Source organism: Falco biarmicus, chromosome Z (assembly GCF_023638135.1).
Source record: "Falco biarmicus isolate bFalBia1 chromosome Z, bFalBia1.pri, whole genome shotgun sequence".
In the NCBI taxonomy this organism is placed as follows: Eukaryota; Metazoa; Chordata; class Aves; order Falconiformes; family Falconidae; genus Falco; species Falco biarmicus.
This window is the reverse complement of record NC_079311.1, coordinates 19,606,904-19,627,056: the sequence shown is the minus strand read 5'-3', so window position 1 is coordinate 19,627,056 and position 20,153 is coordinate 19,606,904. Positions and strand designations below refer to the sequence as shown.

The following is a 20,153-nucleotide window of genomic DNA, read 5'->3' as shown; positions in this document are numbered from 1 at the left end:
CAATCTAGCATTCAACCCAACAATTGCAGCTAAATTATTAACCTGTTAATAGTTCCAGTGATTCTCTGCAGTAACCTACCAGCTACAGCTAGTGCTTATCCCATGGCCTCTGCTCAAATTATCACCTAGCTTAGCTTCCTCATCTGCTCCAGCTGCACAAGGAAAAGATAGCCAAATACATGGAGTACAAAGGGTTCTGCAGAAGACAACTACTCCATATTGACTTCCAAACATGGTATACAACAAAAAACAGGTGTTCAACCCATTCAATTGAGTCCATAGAGGAAGCAATGAGAGTGGCCACCTAACCCATTCCCGGATAGATTATCATAAAGGTTACTCTGATTTGCCCAGGAAAATAAAACCAACCATTCTTTCGATTTTTAAGGGGAGAGATGCAGAGCTGCTTCCAGAGTCTAATGGTCTTGAACAGCTTTAAGTCAGTGCTCTTACTGACAGATTCTAGTGCCTACATCTAGATGGAGCTGCAGCAGTTGTACTACAAACCACGACAGTTGTATTCCTGTCAAAACCCTGTATCTTGCTTCATTAAAAGTACAATCCTCCAAACTACATTTTAAATATCTAGCAGTTCTAACTTGCCTGTATACTTCATCAAAATTTCCCACTGCTCCTTCCTCATTACGGTGTTATCATCTTGCTCCACCCCCACTATTTTTACCTCTGGCAATGCTTTCCCCATGCATATGTGATATGGTATTAAAGGGTCTGGTTAGCAGTAATTCTTTCCAATGTCTCAGAAGCTTACATCTTTTTTTCCTTCTTTTCTGTGCTAAAAGTGATCTATGTTGCCTTTAGCTTGTCCTATTAGTCTTCAATTCTAATAGCCTATAGAAGGCGTTACAAGACATGCCAAATTGTTAAGCGTTGCTCAGCTTTACAGAGCTGTGTACACATGTATGACCCTTGTAATCTTTTAATTTCTTCACTGGCAGTAGGAAAGTTATCGGAGGAATAAAGATGTCCTGAAATTGACTAACCCAGATCTCTGACACATTCACTGGGGCCAGATGATTCTTCCTGCTCCCAAACTGAATTTTTCAGACTACCCTCAACAAAAGCTCCCTGTTTCACTGGTCTGTATATTTTATGGAGATTGTTGTTTTGACAAGGGAGGGTAGGCGAAGAGCAGGTGAAACAAAGGAAGCTCACGTTTTTAGTCTTCGGGGTGAGAGAGAAGGCGGGTCTGATATACGGGAGTACTGTACTAGTTGCTTGTATGGATAATGCTTTGCTTGCACAGTTTGGATCTCTCCATTCACTGTCACAAAAGCATAAAAGATTCTAATAAATGCTAGTTTTGAAGACAGTGAGATGGAGGATCATACATTATGGACTCCCATCTATGTTCTGGATGGAGTAAGTGGCCTGTAGGAGCACAAGAGCAGAAAATCTCTTATCTAACTGAACACAATTCTACCCTGGAAAACTCTGACACAATGACAGGTGACTACAAAATGTCAAAGCAAATCCATGACTACCTACGGGAGGGAGTACTGACTTCTCAAAACAGTGAGCGCTCTGTGATTTTATAACCGCTGTGTCTGCGCTGCACTCTAAAAGGAACAAAACAGGTGAGCTCATTCCTCAGTAATCTCCCTCGGATTAAAAAACACGAATTGTGTCTAAAAAAGCTGTGAGCACTTGCAGGAATGCAGAGATCTCTCTCTCCCACGAAACACGGTACTTAAAACTAAGCACAATAAAAGGTGCAATGCACTGCTTCCAGGTTTGTAACAGAATATCCATCATTTCATAGGCTATGTATTACATTCACTCTGATACCTGTTATTATTTTATTTTTCCTTTTCGACATTAGATTTATCCCCAGTTGTTTTCTAAATATACAACATAAAACCTGTAGAATGAAGCTGAAGTTTTCTGGAGCATAACATATATTACTATTTCCTTCTATTGAAAAATACCATGTAAAAAATTCGTTAACACCACAGTAATTTTAACTGGCATTATCATATATTTGAAAAGGTTTATTCTTGATACATATTTTTAAGATGACAGCATTAAGAACGTTGCCTTCGTATCTCAAAAAGGAATTGAGTCAACAGCCTGAAACCATTTGGTACCTTCCTTGGTACATGACATGCCACCATGCAACACCAGATTGAAATTATGCCTGGCAGTTGAAATGCTACAGTCTTCTTTACCATGCTCTTTGTTTCATCCAGGGCAAAAGCAACTACAAGAAAATATCCCAGGGTTATTCACATCATGACAGTTCTTGGAATCTGTAAATGCAGTACAGATTGATGCCATACATACACCAACACACACAAATACATTTACCACGGCACTGTGGTATGCAGATGAATACAAAGACTGTTCTAATGTTACTAAGCAGCATGATGGAAGAAAAAAAACCTGTTTCATGTTACTGTTCTAATACAGACCACGCAGAGATCAAAGACAAGCTGGAAAGCTTAGATATACTGCTACATAGCCCATATCCAGCAATTAGTAAGAAATACAGTGTGGTAATGACTGTCTTTCTAGTACAGTCTTTTTTCTCACATTTCCTGCTAAAAACGTAAGATTTAACTTGAGGTCAAAGATTCTATCTTTGTTCAATTAAGTATAAAAAAGAAAATCTTCAGGTGTTCACCATTCAAAATTGACCCTGACCTTGCGTTTCACTGTAACATAGGTAAAGGTTTTATTACTGTAAAAATGAACTTTGATCTTGTTATGCAGATTTAAAAAAAAAAAATCTATATTAACCCATTAGACCTACTTTTATAGACATCCCAATGTTCTCCAAATACTGTGATTCGATTGCATAAAGTAGCTGGAAGTGAAGTATTGCTCACTTCAGCACCAGTTCACTGTCAGAACACACGCAATGTTCGATGCTATTACTGTACCCTCAAACCTCCTTTTTGTTCAGACTGATCTTCCAACACATGGTCTAAGATTCATGCCTGGAAGCTGCAACCGAATTTCAGAGCTCCTTACACATATCCCTTCACTAGCTCCTGGCCAGTGATGCTGCCCGGGCCACTAGAGCATGTCTGCTTTAAGGAAAATAGAAAAATTCTGACTTTGTTTACAAACAACAGTAAAATAATATTTTTCCTCTAGCTTTGTCCTTGTTTCACTTTTTAGCATGCAGCAGATTAACCACTATGCTTTCATCGCTAACTCTGGCCTTGAAATGTACAGAATCTGGTAAAGTAACTACTTTATAATTTTCCAAGTGTACCCTCTACCCCTTCCATAGTGTCACAGGCCTTCACCTACTAATTCCCTAGCTCAACCTCATAATCTGTGGGTAAATCGGAATTTCTCCTCTAGAGTGACATTCAGTCTTGCACCTAAAGGAAAAACTACCCACCACCCCTTTAGTAAACCACTTCAGATTATTTATGTTCAGTGTCAAAAGCCTTAGCCCCAAATTCAGTTTGAATTTGTGAAGCATCAATTTGCTTCATGCAAAAAGCAGTTTCTTGACAAAACAGAGCTACTTTAAAGACTCTGAATGCCTGTTTTATGCCACATACACTGGACCATGAGAAATCCACAGGTATTTTGACAGTATTTTTCAGTATTTTGATCAGTGACCTTTCATGCTATGTTCAATCAGACTAGGCAAAGCAGTGTAAAAGCTGCACTTCTACGTATTTACCTGTTAGTCCCAGTCTTTATTCACAGACACACTAACCCCCCTTTTCTTCTGCATCTTCTAAATTATTCCTTTACAAGTGGGAGTGTATTACCAGCCATACATTTACGGACTGACTGAAAAACCACCTCAGTGACATCTGTACCTCATCTTCCCACAACGGCTACTGTTTTTATTTTCCATTCTAACCTATTAAAATCACAGGACAGCAATACCCAAGTATTTTCCCAGCTAAAAATAACAAACCAAAAGCTACCCTTTCTTTCCAGTCTCAGCCACCTGCTCCAAGTGCTTTTTTCATCATGAAGATCCTGGCATCTCAAATTGTTTCAAAAGAAATGTACAGAAAGGCAAAAATATTTTCAAAGGATTTTAAGAATATGAGTCATCTAAAAAGGTAAGAGGTTTCTTTCAACAAGAAAAATCTACATTTCAAACAAAGCCAACTTGGTAAAATTGGCTGCAGCTTCCTGTATGAAACTAGATGATCTTTCATGCTACGGCATGCATGCTGATCTCTGCTACTGTAAAACTGAGGGAGAATGCTCACATTTTCATATTCTTATTCACATATTCCCTTTTTCAAACAGTTTCTATAGAGAAATATTTTTGCAGCTCTGCTTTTTGATAAATCTGTCCTACAGAATCTTCTTGGGAAAACAAAAAGAAACGCCTTTTAGTTCACCTGCTCATTCAATGAGATGAAAGAAGAAAAAGAAAACAGCACTGTTGTAATTCTTATCAGACACAGGCTATCATGCTTCATTACGAACCAGGTTCTATCAGTATAATTAGTGTTACGTTTGATTCAGTCCAAGCTGACTCTTCTGCAAAACAACAGAGTTGCTTTATGCAAGTAAGGAGATAGAGGCCCCTGGTAACGTTACTCTTCAAGTGAGAAAAGTTGTACAGAGTGTGAGAGGAAAACCATCTGAAATATTCTGAAAAGTTATTGTTTTCATCAAATGCAAACTCCTCAGGTTGCCCTGCTGCTTGCTTATCTGTTGAGGTTTTAAAATTATTTTTCTGAGCTATAATGGATCTCCGTAAGTTTGAATCTCCCTAAGCACTATTCATAATCATGAAACATCAATTCTGTTCTAAGAAATCCAGTGTATAACCCCACCACTGCCCTGTTCCCTCTTCTGTATAAATGCTCTTTTGTATATTGGCACTTTCAGGAAATTGCCCTCCTCCTCCCCCGCTTACTCCCTACTGTCTTACTCTGGCTCGCACCCCCTCCCAATCAACACTAGGGAATAATTGTATTTTTGTTGGAGCAGTTCCAGCTCTTCCACACGTTCCACTCCAGAAGCAGTAAATGAAACCCTATAGCTCTGGCACACTCTCCTCAGCTTTAACACACGCACACGCATGCATGCATGCACACTCACTCGGACAGGGAAGTAAGTGGCACCAAGTCCCAAAATAATGACCTTTCACTTCTCCCCCATGCAACTTCCTCTTCTGTGGAAAAATACAGTGCTTCCAAATTAAACAAATCTTCCTCTTTCGGTCTTCTGCTACCAGTGTTTTGAAACACCATTCCTCCCCGCCTAACAGCCGTCCGCATGCAAGTAAATGGCCATTGCCCAGACGGACGGATACCCCTGGGTGCCAACAGCGGTCATTCCGTGCCCAGGGACCTCGGCGGGGCTGGGCCGTTGTGCCAGGGCACCGTCCCCTCCCCTCCGAGCACGCTGCGTGGCGCCGGGCCCCCCCTCCGCGCGCACCGGAGCGGGCTGGCGGCGCGGGGTGCGCGGTGCCTGCCCGCGCGCAGCAGGCGCCCAGCCACCCTACCTACCCTCCTTGGGCTCGTCAGCCCCCGAGCTCATGGCGGCAGCGCGGCACGGGGCGCCAGCCTACCGCGGCGCGCGCGCTGGGAAGCAGCCGCAAGTCAACTTCTCACAGAAGAAGGAAAAAAAAAAAAAAAGGTGGGGGGGTGGAGGGGGTTGGGATTTTAAGGGGAAAAGTCTATGAATTCAGCAAATCACGACTAAGCTACTTGAAAAGGATCCCGCCCCTTTCTCAGCGGCACAGCAGCGCCGGTGTGGGAGCCAGCGCCTCCCGGGCTCCGCGCCTCGCTGGGAGCAGCTGCCGCCGGCCCGTGGGCAGGGCGGGCTCCCGCCGCGACCGCGATAGCGACCGCGACAGCGACCGCGACAGCGACCGCGACAGCGACCGCGACAGGCCCGAGCCCTGCGAGCGGGCAGCGCCCGGCTGCGCGACTGACCGCCGGGGTGGGGCTCTCTTAACGTGCGGGAAGATCTATCGAAATAAGTTATTTTTTTAAGCCTGAACTGTACATTCCAACACTGGTTATTAGCTGGAAGTAGTTCTGTAGCCTCCATAATTAACACTGGCTGATATAGGACGACTAAATACACACTTAATAGACGAGAAGCAGCATCTTTCAGGTAGTGTAAGTTAAATAGTTATTTTTTCTTCCATGCGTGCTCAGTGCATGGTGCCATCTGCCCTGAAAGAAACAATTCAACTTTTCTCCTTGGAAAAACTTATTTCTTTGTGCTACAGACCCTCCTTCGTCCTAGAAAAGATCATTATTTTTAACTATTACATGACACTTTCACAGCACAGCAAGAGAACCAGGGTCTCTTGCAGCCAGCCCCCAACTTGCATCACGCATGCCTTCAGAGCAAAGTCGGGGGGAACTACTTGGAAGCCTATTTTCCAGTTGGCACAGCCTCCAGTAAAATCATTGTCAAAAGGAACCATCTCTTCCTACTTAGTCATTTAATACATTTTTAGGACAGCAAGCAGGACAAAACCTCAACGGAAACGTGATTGCTCAGACAAAAGGATAAGTGTGATCTCAGGAGAAGTCCTGATGGTGCTGTCAGCTCCAACACGCAACCAAAATCCCACCTACCTCCCCCTCACGAGGTTAAATGCTTGTACCTGAAGGGTTGTCAGGGTCTTTGTGAAAGTAATACTATTAACAGTTAGCAAGCCTGTTACTGGAGCCAAGTAGAAGAAATATGTGCATTTCAAGATGAAGTCAGAAAGAGCCAAAGATGTTAGCTGCACAAAGTTGGGGCACATAGGAGAAAAAATAAGTAAACATTTCAGATTGTAACATTCAGCTGTATTCATTAAAGCTTATGGGAAGACTGTAAATCGGTAGGATGGTCTCGTAAGTAAAAGGTACAGAATCAGGAAAGGCGGTATGAACTTTTCAGCCACGGCAAAGTTGCTGTGGAACCAGGGTAAATAATACTTAAGAATGTGGGCAACTTTTGTCCTATTTTGAGTGATTTTATTAATGATAAAGACTGTTCTTTCCTCGGTACTTTTCCCATGCCTCAGAAATGCAGATCTCATTTTAGTTAAAGGCTCATGGTGACACTGGTGATTTGTTCTTTTGCAATACCACAGCTCAATGGGTTCCTGAAGGACATTCTTCAAGAAGCTAGGTGTCTTCTACAGGCCTCATCGTTTCCTGCAGTGTGGCAAAGCACAGCAGCTACATCCCTCAAAGCACAGAGAATGAAATATTTTTATTTTATTAGTTTATTAATTAGTATTTTACTAAAAAAAAATAGTATTAAACTAATTACAACATTGGACTAGCTAAAGAAGCCACATTTTCAAGTAAAAAAAAAAAAAGCCAACGTATTTTTTAAATTATTCATCTGGGGTAATTACTGTTTAGGAGGTTGAAACCACTCAAAAAAACCCACACAGAATAAGAAGAGGAATAGGAAGAAACCTGGTGTTAGTCAAGATGAACTGCAATAGCTTTTGGGGACCTTTTATCAAAGGGAGTGTTGGTAGAGAGATAAAATAGCCATAATATAAGCCAGTATCAAGAGCCCTGCATGAATAGACTTACACAATAAATGGATGCCTTTTGTTATTTTAGATGACGGGCAGACACAGAGATAATGAGCCTTGTGGTTAAATGTCAGCAAGTTCTGCAAATTAAGGTTTCTCAAGTATCTAAGAAACTTAAACCTCTCTGCACAGATAACAAAACCCCAATGGTTTTTCTTTCTCCCCTAGAGCCAAGAACACATCTCTTCATTCAGCCTTGTTCCTCCTGCATACAGGTCTCAACTAAGACTCCAGAAATGTTTTTGATGTTTCATTTTGGTTGTTATGCTTCTTCAAAACACATGCATTGGCTGAAAAGATCCCAACCAGACTGAAGAGTGCTTAAGTAGCTAATTTTCTGACCTTAGTTTAAGTGGTGAATTGTACCGGCATTCAGTCATGAGGACATTATCACCTTCTTCAGAGTTTACACCCAGCGAACTCCAATAATTTTACTTAGCAGGCCAGTAAAAGTAATGGAATAAGGCAGGCAAAAAGTAAACAGAATCCATGGACAATGCTGGAACCCAGGTAAGGGATGGCACTACCTTACCTGCAGGAAGAACCAGTTAGTTATCAAAGCATCCAGACTGATTTTTTGATACCTTGATGAGTAAACAGGCTGGAAGCTTAAGGAAAACCTTCTTTCATAGTAAACTGTGCATGTAATGCAGTGTAGGAAGGCCAAAACAAAGAATGACAAAACCTCTAAAAATAGAATCGATAGATACAGCTAAATTTAACAGGGTAGATTCAGTTAGGGAAAAGAAAAGTAACTTCCTAAAATGAAAGGCAGAAAACCCAACACGCATTTGGACAGATGGTGTCTTGGAGTGAAGGCCAGAATTCCCAAAGAAAAATTACATCTTTTGTGTAGCACAGACAAAAAAATGGGTTTACATACTAAGTGGCTAAAAGTCTAAAAGCCACAAAGCTGGGTACAGTGAACTATGGTCCTTTAAACCCTTCTCTGCTGAAACAAAAACCTTCTGGTTTTACTTTAAAAAAAAGAACAAAAACCAAAAACAACAAACCAAACCAAACCAAAAAAAAAAAACCAAACAAAAAATCCAAAACAAAACAACCCCAAAAACTTAGTTGGTTTTGTTTTGGTTCAGTTTGGGTTTTAGCTCATCATTTGCAAATTGTCCTTATTTCTGGTAACTCCAAGGCAGAGCTACCACAGAATGAATGGGCTGTAGCCAGGCATTGGCTTACTACAGCAACACGCAGAGCATTGTGAAAGGATGAGTAGCTGTGTCAGCACATCCCCAGCCCAGCTCAAAACTTTGTTCATGTTTTGTGTCTGAATGTATGCTGAGACAGCTCTGTTTACAGAAGCATTTTCTTAATGGAGACACAGGTGGCAAATCCTATCACATCTTCTATAAACACTTAAAATAAATAATAAAAATCGTAGTAGCCCAAAAATGGTGCTAAAATCAGTGCCAAGAAGATTCTGAAGCTCGATGCCGAAATGTCAAAAAAGACTGTAATGTTTTGGTTCACAAAAAAGAGGAAGCAACACTACTATATGGAAAGTATCAGGAAGAAGCTTTCAAGAGGAGGCAGCTGCCATGGAAGCCAGACTAAATCTACTGCAAAAAACAACCCTGCACAGCCCTAGAGCAGTTCTAGAGAAGGAAGTGGTAATGTAACACTTCAGGTATTACATATTCATGTGGGTTTTTGTAAAAAAATTTCTCTCCCGTGTTTGGTTAACTGATAACTTCTGCTCTTCGAAAAAGTCATGTTCAATGGGTTGCAAACCTTTAAACAATAAAAATAATGTCCATGCCAACTTGCTACAGATGAGAGCCACCAATCATTGTCTCTTTCCAAGACAACCACATGTCTTTTGCTGGCTGTAACTGCACCGAGTTACTTGAAGCCACATGACAGAACTCTGACGGCGGCTGAGGAAATCTGGGTTTCCCACCCTACTCCCAACTGTGAGACAAAAGACAGAGGTACACAAGTACCCTGAAATATCACAATACACATAACTGCAGCTATGGTTTCTTTATGCGATGCCAATAGCCATGCTGTAGAGATTTTCCTACCCATGAAGTAGCAAAGATGGAGAACGTTGTGTGGATCAATGATGAGAAAGTAGAAGTGTTGCACTACACTGTCCTATGTAAGATTGTATAGCTAAACAAAGTACTGGCTTTTACAGTCCTACCACAAACAGAGTTTTTCAACCAGCTGTTTTCACAGAGTAAACTCAATGATACCACACTTATTTAACCTAGGGATTATGTAAACTTTGCCATTTAGCAATCATGCAGTAATATACAGAAAGGTGACACCACCTCTCTCCTGTAGCCCCAAGTTGTACCTATTTCTGATTACAAGGGGTTTCATGTTGACACATTTTCAACTTCGGACACTCTTCAGTGGGTGTGGATTACAGGCACATAATGCAAGCACTGAGATCTTGCAGCATAAAGCAAGATGACGATGCTTCCCCCAGCACCACCTATCTCCTAGGATGCAGAAACCCACCTACCGGGCATCCTCCCAGGAGCCAAACAGTGCAGCCCTGACCTGCTGTCTTGTGCTTTCTGCTGTTGCCACACACAGACATCACATGTGTGCGAAGGTGCACCCAGACATCACAAGTACATGAAGGTGCACAGGGAGGAGAGAAGAAAGATGTGGAGAGAAGGGAACAGAGTCACAGAAAAAAGTAAAATTTCAGTTTTCTTGCATTGTATCAAAGTTGTTCTGCTTTCAGTTATACACTTAAACAGTTGCACAGACATTCAAATTAGCAAACCAATAAGCTATTTTAAGATTATTTCCTAACCCAGAGGTAGAGCAACACCATCTGTAGTTGTGTTACTTCTGTTATTGCAAAAGACAGTGCAATATGCACTGTCTGTGTAGCATGAGCACAGCAAAAACAAATGCCAACTCTTATGCAATTTTGTTAATTTGAGGTTTAATAGTTTAGAGTAAAAAGAGGAGTTTTGATTAGCTGTGTGATTTTAAAAGCACTGTTTATACAATTCTGTGACTAAAAGGATTTGGTACAATACCACATCTGTTGTTGCTGTAGCTACACTTCGCTCCTTTTTTTATTTATTATCTTCTATCATAAAACACACATATATCAAGATAACCTAGACAGTTTTTGACTGATGTCAGAAATACTGTTTTCAGCATACAGCACTCAACAGCCCAACTCTTAACATCTCAGTTATCTCCCGATCTCCTTGTGTGACAAGATGACCTCCCTAGGATGAGGGAAAGGCTGTGCATGTTGTCTATGTGGACCTTAGTGAAGCCTTTGTCACTCTCTCCCACAGCATTCTCCCGGAGAAGCTGGCTGCTCAGGGCTTGGGCAGGTGTGCTCTGTGCTGGGTAAAAAGCTGGGTGGCTGTCCGAGCCCAAAGAGTGGTGGTGAATGGAGTTACATCCAGCTGGCAGCTGGTCACAAGTGGTGTTCCCCTGGGCTCAGCGCTGGGGCCAGTTCTGTTTAGTATCTTTATTGACAATCTGGACAAGGGGATCAAGTGCTCCCTCAGTGAGTTTGCAGGTGACACCAACTCAGGTGGGGAGTGTTGACCCGCCTGAGGGCAGGAGGCTCTGCAGAGGGACCTGGGCAGGCTGGAGCGATGGGCCCAGGCCAGTTGTGTGAGGTTCAGCAGGGCTCAGTGCCGGGTCCTGCCCTTGGGTCACACCAGCCCCACGCAGCGCTACAGGCTGGGGCAGAGCGGCTGGAAAGGGCCTGGTGGGAAAGGGCCTGGGGGTGCTGGGTGACGGCCGGCTGGGCAGGAGCCAGCAGTGTGCCCAGGGGGCCCAGGCGGCCAGCAGCACCCTGGCTGGTGTCCCCAGCAGTGTGGCCAGCAGGACCAGGGCAGTGACCGTCCCCCTGCACTGGGCACTGCTGAGGCCGCCCCTCGAACCCTGTGTTCAGGTCTGGGCCCCTCACTGCAAGGGGGACATTGAGGGGCTGGAGCGTGTCCAGAGACGGGCAGCGGGGCTGGGGAAGGGGCTGGGGCACAGGTCTTGTGGGGAGCAGCTGAGGGAACTGGGGGTGTTTAGCCCAGAGAAAAGGAGACTCCGGAGGGACCTTATTGCTTTCTACAACTACCTGAAAGAAGATAGTAGGCAGGTGGGGGTCAGTCTCTTCTGCCAGATAACAAGTCTCAGGACAAACGGAATCAGCCTTAAGTTGTGCCAGGGAGGGGTTTAGACTGGATGTTAGGAAAAATTTCTCCATGGAAAGGGATGGTCAAGCACTGGAACAGGCTGCCCAGGGAGGTGGTAAGGTGGTGGAATCACCATTCCTTGAGGAGTTTAAAAAACACATAGATGCAGTGCTTTGGGACCTGGTTTAATGATGAACTTGGCAGTCCTGGATTAACGGCTGGACTTGACTTGATGATCTGAAAGGTCTTTTCCAACCTAAGCGATTTTAGGATTCAGTGATCTATGGAGCAGAATTTTTAAGCAATTTGTCCTCACATGCATAAACAACATACAAGGTATTATTTATATCTTAGGAAAATTCAGTCCACTGAAAGCTAGAGAGACGATTAAACCAGAACATTAGCAGGTTGATCTATAAGCCAGATCTGAAGAGCAGTGGTACTTCTGGTTTTGGCCTCATTGTCACTGCTTTCTATTCCTTATTGTGAACTCATTTTTTCCCCTTTGCACAACAGACTTCAGACCAATTCAGATAATGCTTGTGGCACTTGCTGAAGCACTCACAATACTTCCACCTATTGGGCAGACCCACAAATGATACCTGGGTGTTTGTTTCTACCATGTGGTTAAGAAATTATAAGAAGTCGAGCTCCAAGAGATCAGGTGACACCTCAACAGCTTCTGCACCATGCTTGGCATCCAGCACTTCATCCTATTCCCCCTCCCTTCCCCTGTGCTGTCCTCACATATTTCTATATCCTCCTGTTCAGCTTCCATTCTCCACCCTGCTTGTGGTTTATTGAGGATTGTCCATTCTTCCATTTCCAAATAGCCAGAGCAATATATGGCAAACCTAGTGTCATACAAACCCACACCACGCTGCTGGTGCGGCCTTCAGTCAAAGTAAGCCAAACCCAGAGCTTCACCTTAGAGTAAGCCGCACAAAAGTATGTCTAAAGAGCTCCTTTCTGATAAAGAACTCACAGAATAAGCAGCAGTACGACTTGACAAATCGATTCACAATTAACCCACCAAGTTAGGGATAAGACGCAGCAGCATGTAAGCGACAGGTCCTGGTTTCCATTTGGATGCAGTAGAACTTGCATCACAGAGGCTCCTCGCCTCAGCTCTTCTCTCCCAGAGAGAAAATGGACAGAGAGATGGTGGGAAGATACATGCATGAAAGGCTGCATAAAGTTGAACCTGCTTAAATTGAACACAATTTTGCTATGCAATTTGAAAGTCCCATTAGTCTAATCAGTACAGTTTACAACATTCATCTGCACAATCAGGTCTATGTACTTTCAGCGCCGACAGCCGAAGAAGACAACCTAATAGTAACCACCTTGCAAAATATCAGGACTACTGTGCAGTGTGCATCTTCCGAACCTGTCTGCCTGTTACAAACATGCTGAGATTGCTGGCTTCCAATTAGTGACAACAGTTGTTTTTAAAAACAGGGGCTGTTGCCTCTACTCAAAATCCCTGTGGTTAAAAGGTGAGGAAACACCCTCACTTAGCTTCAAAATGCAGCTTTCTTCATAAGCTTTGTCTGCATCTGCCATTAATTATCAGACATTTCAACCACAACACAGCCTCAGCATAAGACTGGGATGCTGCCTTAGACAGATCCCTACCTCTTGGCCTCAAGATGAGCATCATTTGTCACCGAACAGCACACTGCTGGGGTATGAGGCTGCTCTCACCTCAGAATAGGTTTCACTGGCTTGCCTTTTTTCTTTCAAAACAACTCTGCAAATTCACACACAGAACAACACCATGAATTCTGAAATGTGAACTCTGTAACTCTGTAGCCTTGACTATAGGTATCATGTTGTAAAAAGCCACTAATAATAATGATAAATTTACCGTAGCCACGTAGATACACCATGCTCTGAGAGGCTCTTATTTATCCAGCAGGTACCAGTTACTGAAGACAAGGATTCAGTGCAGGAGCAACTATAAAACAATTTCTCAAGAGCTAAGTAACATTCAATGACTTGTTTGCTATCCACAAAGAGGTGATAATCAATGATGGTTGCTGAAAGTTCAGGAGTTCATAGAGGACATGACAGAAATTAAAGGTTATCTGTCTTTTGAGGGCCTTGCACCAAGGACTGCAACAGGCTTATAGCGCTGTTTCTCCAGATACCAAAAATTTCCCTCATAATTTTAATTTTTCCTTTAGAAGGAGCACACACAGATTGCTACTGCTGATACAGCTATGCCAAGCGAAAGGCAGCACTGAAGGCACACAGTGATGAAGAGAACTGCACTAACAGAGGTAGGAAGATGCAGTCCTCCAGTCTGGTAAAGAGTACAGCAGATCTAAGCTAGTTTTTCACATAGAAAAATAAGCTTCCATAGTTTACGATAAAATTCTTACAAAGTGGTTGTATTATTACATAGCACTGCAGCCTTTGCAAAAATGAAAGGTCTAAGAAGAAATCTGAGAGGCAGAATGCCAAAACATAAACATGAAAAAGCCCTGCATCAGAAACAGAAATCACACCAAAGCGTCTCAGATTCCCCATATGAGTGGGGAGTCAATGTGCTACACAGAGACTGACAGTGTCACCACAGGCCGTGAGAAGAGACACTTACATCAGATCCACTCTCAGCAAGACATAAGAAAAGAAGTATTGCCAGATAGTTATGCATCAGAACACAGTGCCTGAACAATTTTTATTGGAAATGGATATTTTAATTAAAACCAGAAAATCTGATATCACATAGACAAAAGTAAAAAAGAGCTTGAAAACAAAATGCCTGAACTACTGTTCAATACATTACATTGTAAACAGTGCTGCTGGAGTGTATGGCTAATAAGGTACATTTTTTCCTTTCTTTAAAAGGTATGGCAGTGATGCTGAGAGAACAGAAAATTATTACCTTAAAAAAGGAAGGGGTTTGCTCATATAAAAGCAGTGTACATATGGGAAAACACATGTGTCTCAGTTTGCGAGGGCTGTGTTCCAGTCCCAAAAGAATGATCCTAGTGTTTTGCTAATGCGTAACAATCAAACTATGCCCTTTTTCTTGTAGATGCCAAAGCCATTAATCATGCGAAAAGTCAAAATAACACTTGCATATCAAACACAATCTTATCTAGATAAAATTGCAAATCAAACAGAACAAAAAAATACCAAGGTATGAGAATAATCTCCTTTTAGTGGAAATCTAATTTAAAAAGATTAAAACAGGGATTAAAATGGATATTAAACCAAAGCTGAGTTTGCTCTTTAAAAATTCAGTTCAGCTATAGTTTACAATCACAAGCCAGATGTACCTAATTAAGTGCTGTTCATTCAAAGGGCCACACTGATTTCTGCATGTTCCAAATCAGTTTTAAATCGGTTTATTATTTGCCTAAGGCTTAGACTGAAGTCACATTAAGAATCTGGAAAAATACTTGCAAGAACTGGATTTCTTCAGGGAAAATCTTAACTAAGACTATACTGAACAAGTGGTGAAAAGTCAGTTCCCAATACCCAAACAAATTTAAGAACTCATTATTTATGGGAGCATTAGACTTCCTTTCCCTGGCCTGTGGTGACATTTTTATAAATAAAACCCACTTGGGAGATCAGCACTGTAGGCTGGTCCAAGTAAGAGTGAGTGTCTAACACAGCAGCATCACCTTCCTCTTCCACCTACCGTGCCAGCATAGGCATGTGCTATCCACTTAAGGAAGATCCCGGTTACAGCTAACCTTTAATATTTATTTTTGGCCTAGAAGAATTTTAACCTAAAATAGCTCTCTTTTTCAAAAATAAATATCTAATAAATTTATTGCATCTGAAAATAATACTTCTTTTACAAAAGAAAGGCTTGGTTGATTTCTAACCTAGTTAAGACAATTGAAAATCCATACCTTGCTCATTTTTCCCTATATTAAGGAGGCTTATGCTAGTAAGCAATGTAAGAAAATTCCAGGTGTAAACTCTGTTTAGGTTTTTAGCATTACATTAAAAACTCAGTATTAGATTTTTATGGATTGCTGTGAGTTCTAATTAAAAAAAAAACAACTCAGAATTTTTGAACATTTGCTTGAGCCCAGATAAGTTTATTTAGTAGAAGCATGTCTAACCTTTCAAGTATTTTATCTGCTTTACAGGGAATTCATACTTAAGCTTTGAAATGCTTTAGCAACAATAACAGTTTGCTCTCTGGGGCTAGGCCAAACTGAATACCACTTCACAGGGTTACTGCAAGTCTTTCATGAACTATTTCAAGGATTCAGATTTTTTTAAAAAAGAGAGATGTGCATACAAGATCTGAACAAGACTTCCTAGTCTTCTTGCTCAACATTTTGTTTGCTGAAAGCTGAATTATGGCACATACTTAATAAGATATACTGTTGAGGCAGCCAGTCTGCTGGGGCTGTGCTACTGCTATTCTTCCTAAAGGGTGAGGACTTCACAGTGCATTTCCAAAATCTGAGGTTCAATATGGACAATAATTACTATCTTTACCTACTTTAGAAACTAAATGGAACAAGGGAAAGAATAAAGACTACCACCGGCTCTGCTACTGTTGGCACACAAGGGATGGGCTCTTTTATTAGAAATCCCACGTTAACAACCTTTGAGTGTTGCACAGAACTAAAGCCTCAAAAACGACCCACCCACTCCCCCCTGTGCATTCCACATCCATCTCACTCCTAACATCCGTCAGGCTGACTGATGTAGCTCACGGAGCGTTTGATGCAGTTTTTGACGAATGCCACGAGGTGGCAACAGCGCCCTGAGAAAAAACCAGCAGGTCTTCAGCATCGCGTTTTGCATCAGCCTCAGGGGACAGAGCTGGACCAGAAGCAAAGGGCGGGTAAAAAAGTCGAGCGGCTTCACGTACAGCCCCACGTTAACATCTCAAATTGCGACGCTCAGAAAAAGGCTGAAATTGTGTTTCATCTGTACATGCTGGAATGGTAAATCTGGAGAACTAAATGCTTCTGACACAGTGGCCATTGCCTGAAATTGGTCATCAACACACCATGCAGCAGCAGCAAACATCTATCATTTTTTTCCAACCTAAATCACAGGTATGTTTGAAAAAAGACTTCCGTTTATCTGAGAATGCTTAAATTAAGACAGCAATATAATGGATGATACACCGGTAACAACTTGGCTCCATGAACTTAAAAACATACTAAAATTTCAAGTATCACTTCAAGGTACAGACACAACTGTGCAGCCCTTGTTGCTCATCCCTAGCCCCCAGTTTCTGCCTGCAACAATCCAGTTCAGCCCTGCTCTGCCTGCATGTTTTTCCCCTCCCTATCCTGCCATCCTGCCATTGCCTTTCCAGAAATGAGATTATGCAACCTTTTTTTTTTTTTTTTTGTCCGCCTGGGAGGGGAGGTTTTGAGATAGCTATAACTCACCTTCCCAGCTCCAAAGTCAGTGGAGTCTCACCTGAAGCACAGGACTGTTGTGCATGCGAAGCCAGTAGATAATGTTCAGGGGGACAGTGGATAAAAGAGGGGTCTGGACTGGGGCAGGTCACTCCTATTTCAGTAATTAAAATAGGAGAAGGGGGACTCTTCACACTGCAGTCACCTATGTGAAGAAGAGGTCATGCCAAAACAGGTCCTAGGTCCCCAGCAAGATACAGATGAGGTAAAGTGCAGTGGGAAGGTCGGTATGGGAAAGGAGAAATGAGCCCGAGCCCCCATCTAACCACTGGGAATCCTGATGGCCTCTTACCTGATGTGCAGCAGTGATACAAGATCTGATGCCAAGAAGTCGCAAGTATCTCTACTAGGCAGAATTAAAATGCCCATCATAACCAAGGAATGCCATGCATAAAGACTGTACATACACACTTCACTAAGCCTGCAAAACATCTCCAAGCATTAATCTTTTCCTTTATATCACTTCCAGAAAAAGGCAAAATCTCAGTAATTCTGTGAGAATTCAAAAATTCAAAAGAATTTTTCGCTTTGAAAATTAAAAGCCACTTAAATGGTGGAGAAAGGACGGTTTACAGAAATTTAGAAAACAGTAATAATTTCTGTGTATGCTGTAAAACTGCAATTATCTGGGGACCACCCCCCCAATTTTTTTTCCCCCAAGTATTAGTCACTTGTATTTTTTCTGCATGTCAATGAAAACCTTAGCAGACATGTAAAAAAAAGTGCACTTAAATTATATTAACAGAGCTGCAGTAAGATAAATTAGGATATTCTAGTTGAATCAGTGTTGGGAAGAGATACTTGCCTATCACGTTTTCAGAAGTCTAAGAAAATAAAACAAATACTGAATCTATGTTTTCTACTTCATGGTTGCCTTAAAGCATTTAATCCTAAATGTATGTAAAAATGCATTCACATTCCCCATGAAAAAAGATGAAGCAGGAATTGCCACCACTTAAAACATTTCCATTACTCTAAGCAATGCTATCTAAGCATGTAAGATTTTTCACCAACATCTTGATCCATATTTAAGCCGATGTAGAGTTATCAAGCCTTTCATCTCTGTAAGTAAAATTGAAAAAATATATCTCTATTCTTTATCAAATACCAGATATGACATGATTGTCTTACTGTGAAACTAGAAGAATGGTACCAAAGAACACATTAACTGAAAGCAGAACAACATCATCTATTCAGCAGAATGCTCGTACATTCACTTGGCCATACAGCTGTCTCATTGAAATTGGATTTTTGTATAAACTGGCTTACTTGATCTTAGCGTAGTTGACTGTGGGTAGAAAACAGTAGCAAGTCTAGACGATGGACAGAAAAGCCGAAGTGGAATGTAGCATTATGAGGCCAGGCTACAAATATATTTGACTCAAAGCTAAAACAATGCCTTCCCAAAACAGATCATTCCAACACCTACATAACATAACTTATTTTTAACATCAGGGAAAAGCCAGCAGAAGCTTACCTGACACTAAACAGCAAACATGTTTGGGCAACATAATACTAAAGCCATCATGTTTCCCCATTTCCTGAGAGTTTGGTTTCACAATCTTCTGTGGTTTTTACTTCAGTTTACAGTGTAAATGCAGACTGACCTTCAAGCTTGTGACCAATTCAAGATAGCTCTTCAACAGTCGTTACACAATCTAATTTCTTTTAAAAATTCTTACGGAATTTAAACACAGTAGACTCCACATGCAGATACCTGGAAATCTAGAAGTAAGTGTATCAGTTTATCAAACAAAGTGAATCAAGGGTAGAGAAGAAAAAACTTCACTGTAAAAATCACAGGCATGACAAAAAAAGACAAGGACATCCATCTCATCTGTAGTTACAGGGGTCTGACCCTACGCACTGCAAGGAAGAAACAAAAATTCCTATTTGTCATAGAGGGTCCCTGGCATTTTTTCTAATACTAATCAGAAATAGGTGAAATACAAACACTTTAATAGTAAATGAATAGAGAACTAATGAAAAGAAAAAAAAAAAGAACCTACTGCACTAAAACATGCATGTATCTAACACCAATAAAGGTATCTGTCTTAATATAATGTTTGGAGAAAATCAGTGTCAAAAAGTTTTAAAAAACATTGCTAATCAGAACTGGTATTTTGCAATGATCAATTGGTAACACTGCTGCTTTGACTTGGGGTTGTGAAGTGGATGTGTTTTCTTATTTCTCTTGTTTCTAAGAACCAAGTACGCTCAGCATGAAACATGGTGTTTTCAAGAGGTAAGGTATAGCAAATGTCAGTATCCCCTGCACAAGTCTGGGTGACACAGGTTTCTGTGGAACCTTCATTGATGATGCATCCATGCACACACACTCAAGAGCACCTGTGGGGTACCTACTGTCTATCTATTTTTCCAGATCCTTTGAAATACGGTATCTATGATTATTTACCTTTCAAAAAGCGTTCCACATCAATACCACCTCCTTCCTTTAAACATAGCTTTAAAACTCTTTGCAGAACTATAGGTGCACACAGGCCAATGTGCACAATAAAAAACAGAAACCACTCATAGTTTGTAAAGTTTGTGCAACAAAGATCTGAAAAACAGTAAAATATTTGATGACCACAGAGATTTATGTTCCTCTTATCTGATCTCAGCTTCAGAGATACTTACAGCTTTTCACCAAATGTTTTCTAAATTAAACTAGAACTGAACTGCGTTTGAGATGCTCAGCCTTGACTAAGACTTGAAATAAGAATTGTTAATCATCTTGAAGCTGTTCCTAATTTCAGAACATAAACAAAAAAACCCCAAACCCCAAAACTGATATTTAGTCTGGATTCATGTATTAGCAATCTCCGTGCTTCAAAAGGGCTTGTTTCAGAGGTGAAAGCTCCAGGATACATATTCTGGAGCAACACAGACACTGCCTTTCCCTTCAAAGTAGGGTGTCACTCTCCAAAGAGGAACTAGGACATCACGCATGTCAGCTTCTCCTACTGATGCTCAGGCAAGTCCTCACCTAACCTACTGGTGAATCCCAAGTCAGTTGGCCAGCTCTTTTCAGGGGTCCCTGACATCTGACCTCAGGCTGTGTGCTGAAATCCCTAGTGAATA

At 41.5% G+C, this 20,153-nt stretch overlaps 1 protein-coding gene across 6 annotated transcripts in view; it reads right to left on the bottom strand.

Annotated features, from left to right (window-relative positions):
• The window catches only part of TNFAIP8 (TNF alpha induced protein 8), a 66,255-nt gene that overhangs the window by 15,668 nt on the left and 30,434 nt on the right, over nt 1-20,153 (bottom strand). The window contains exon 1 of one of the 6 annotated variants that reach the window (XM_056324917.1): nt 5,463-5,549. The exons of the other annotated variants lie outside the window; for them this stretch is intronic. Within the exon in view, the coding sequence (XP_056180892.1) occupies nt 5,463-5,493 (31 nt within the window). The 5' untranslated portion in view covers nt 5,494-5,549. Of the gene's footprint in view, nt 1-5,462; nt 5,550-20,153 lie in introns of those variants that run through there. 6 annotated transcript variants of the gene reach the window in all.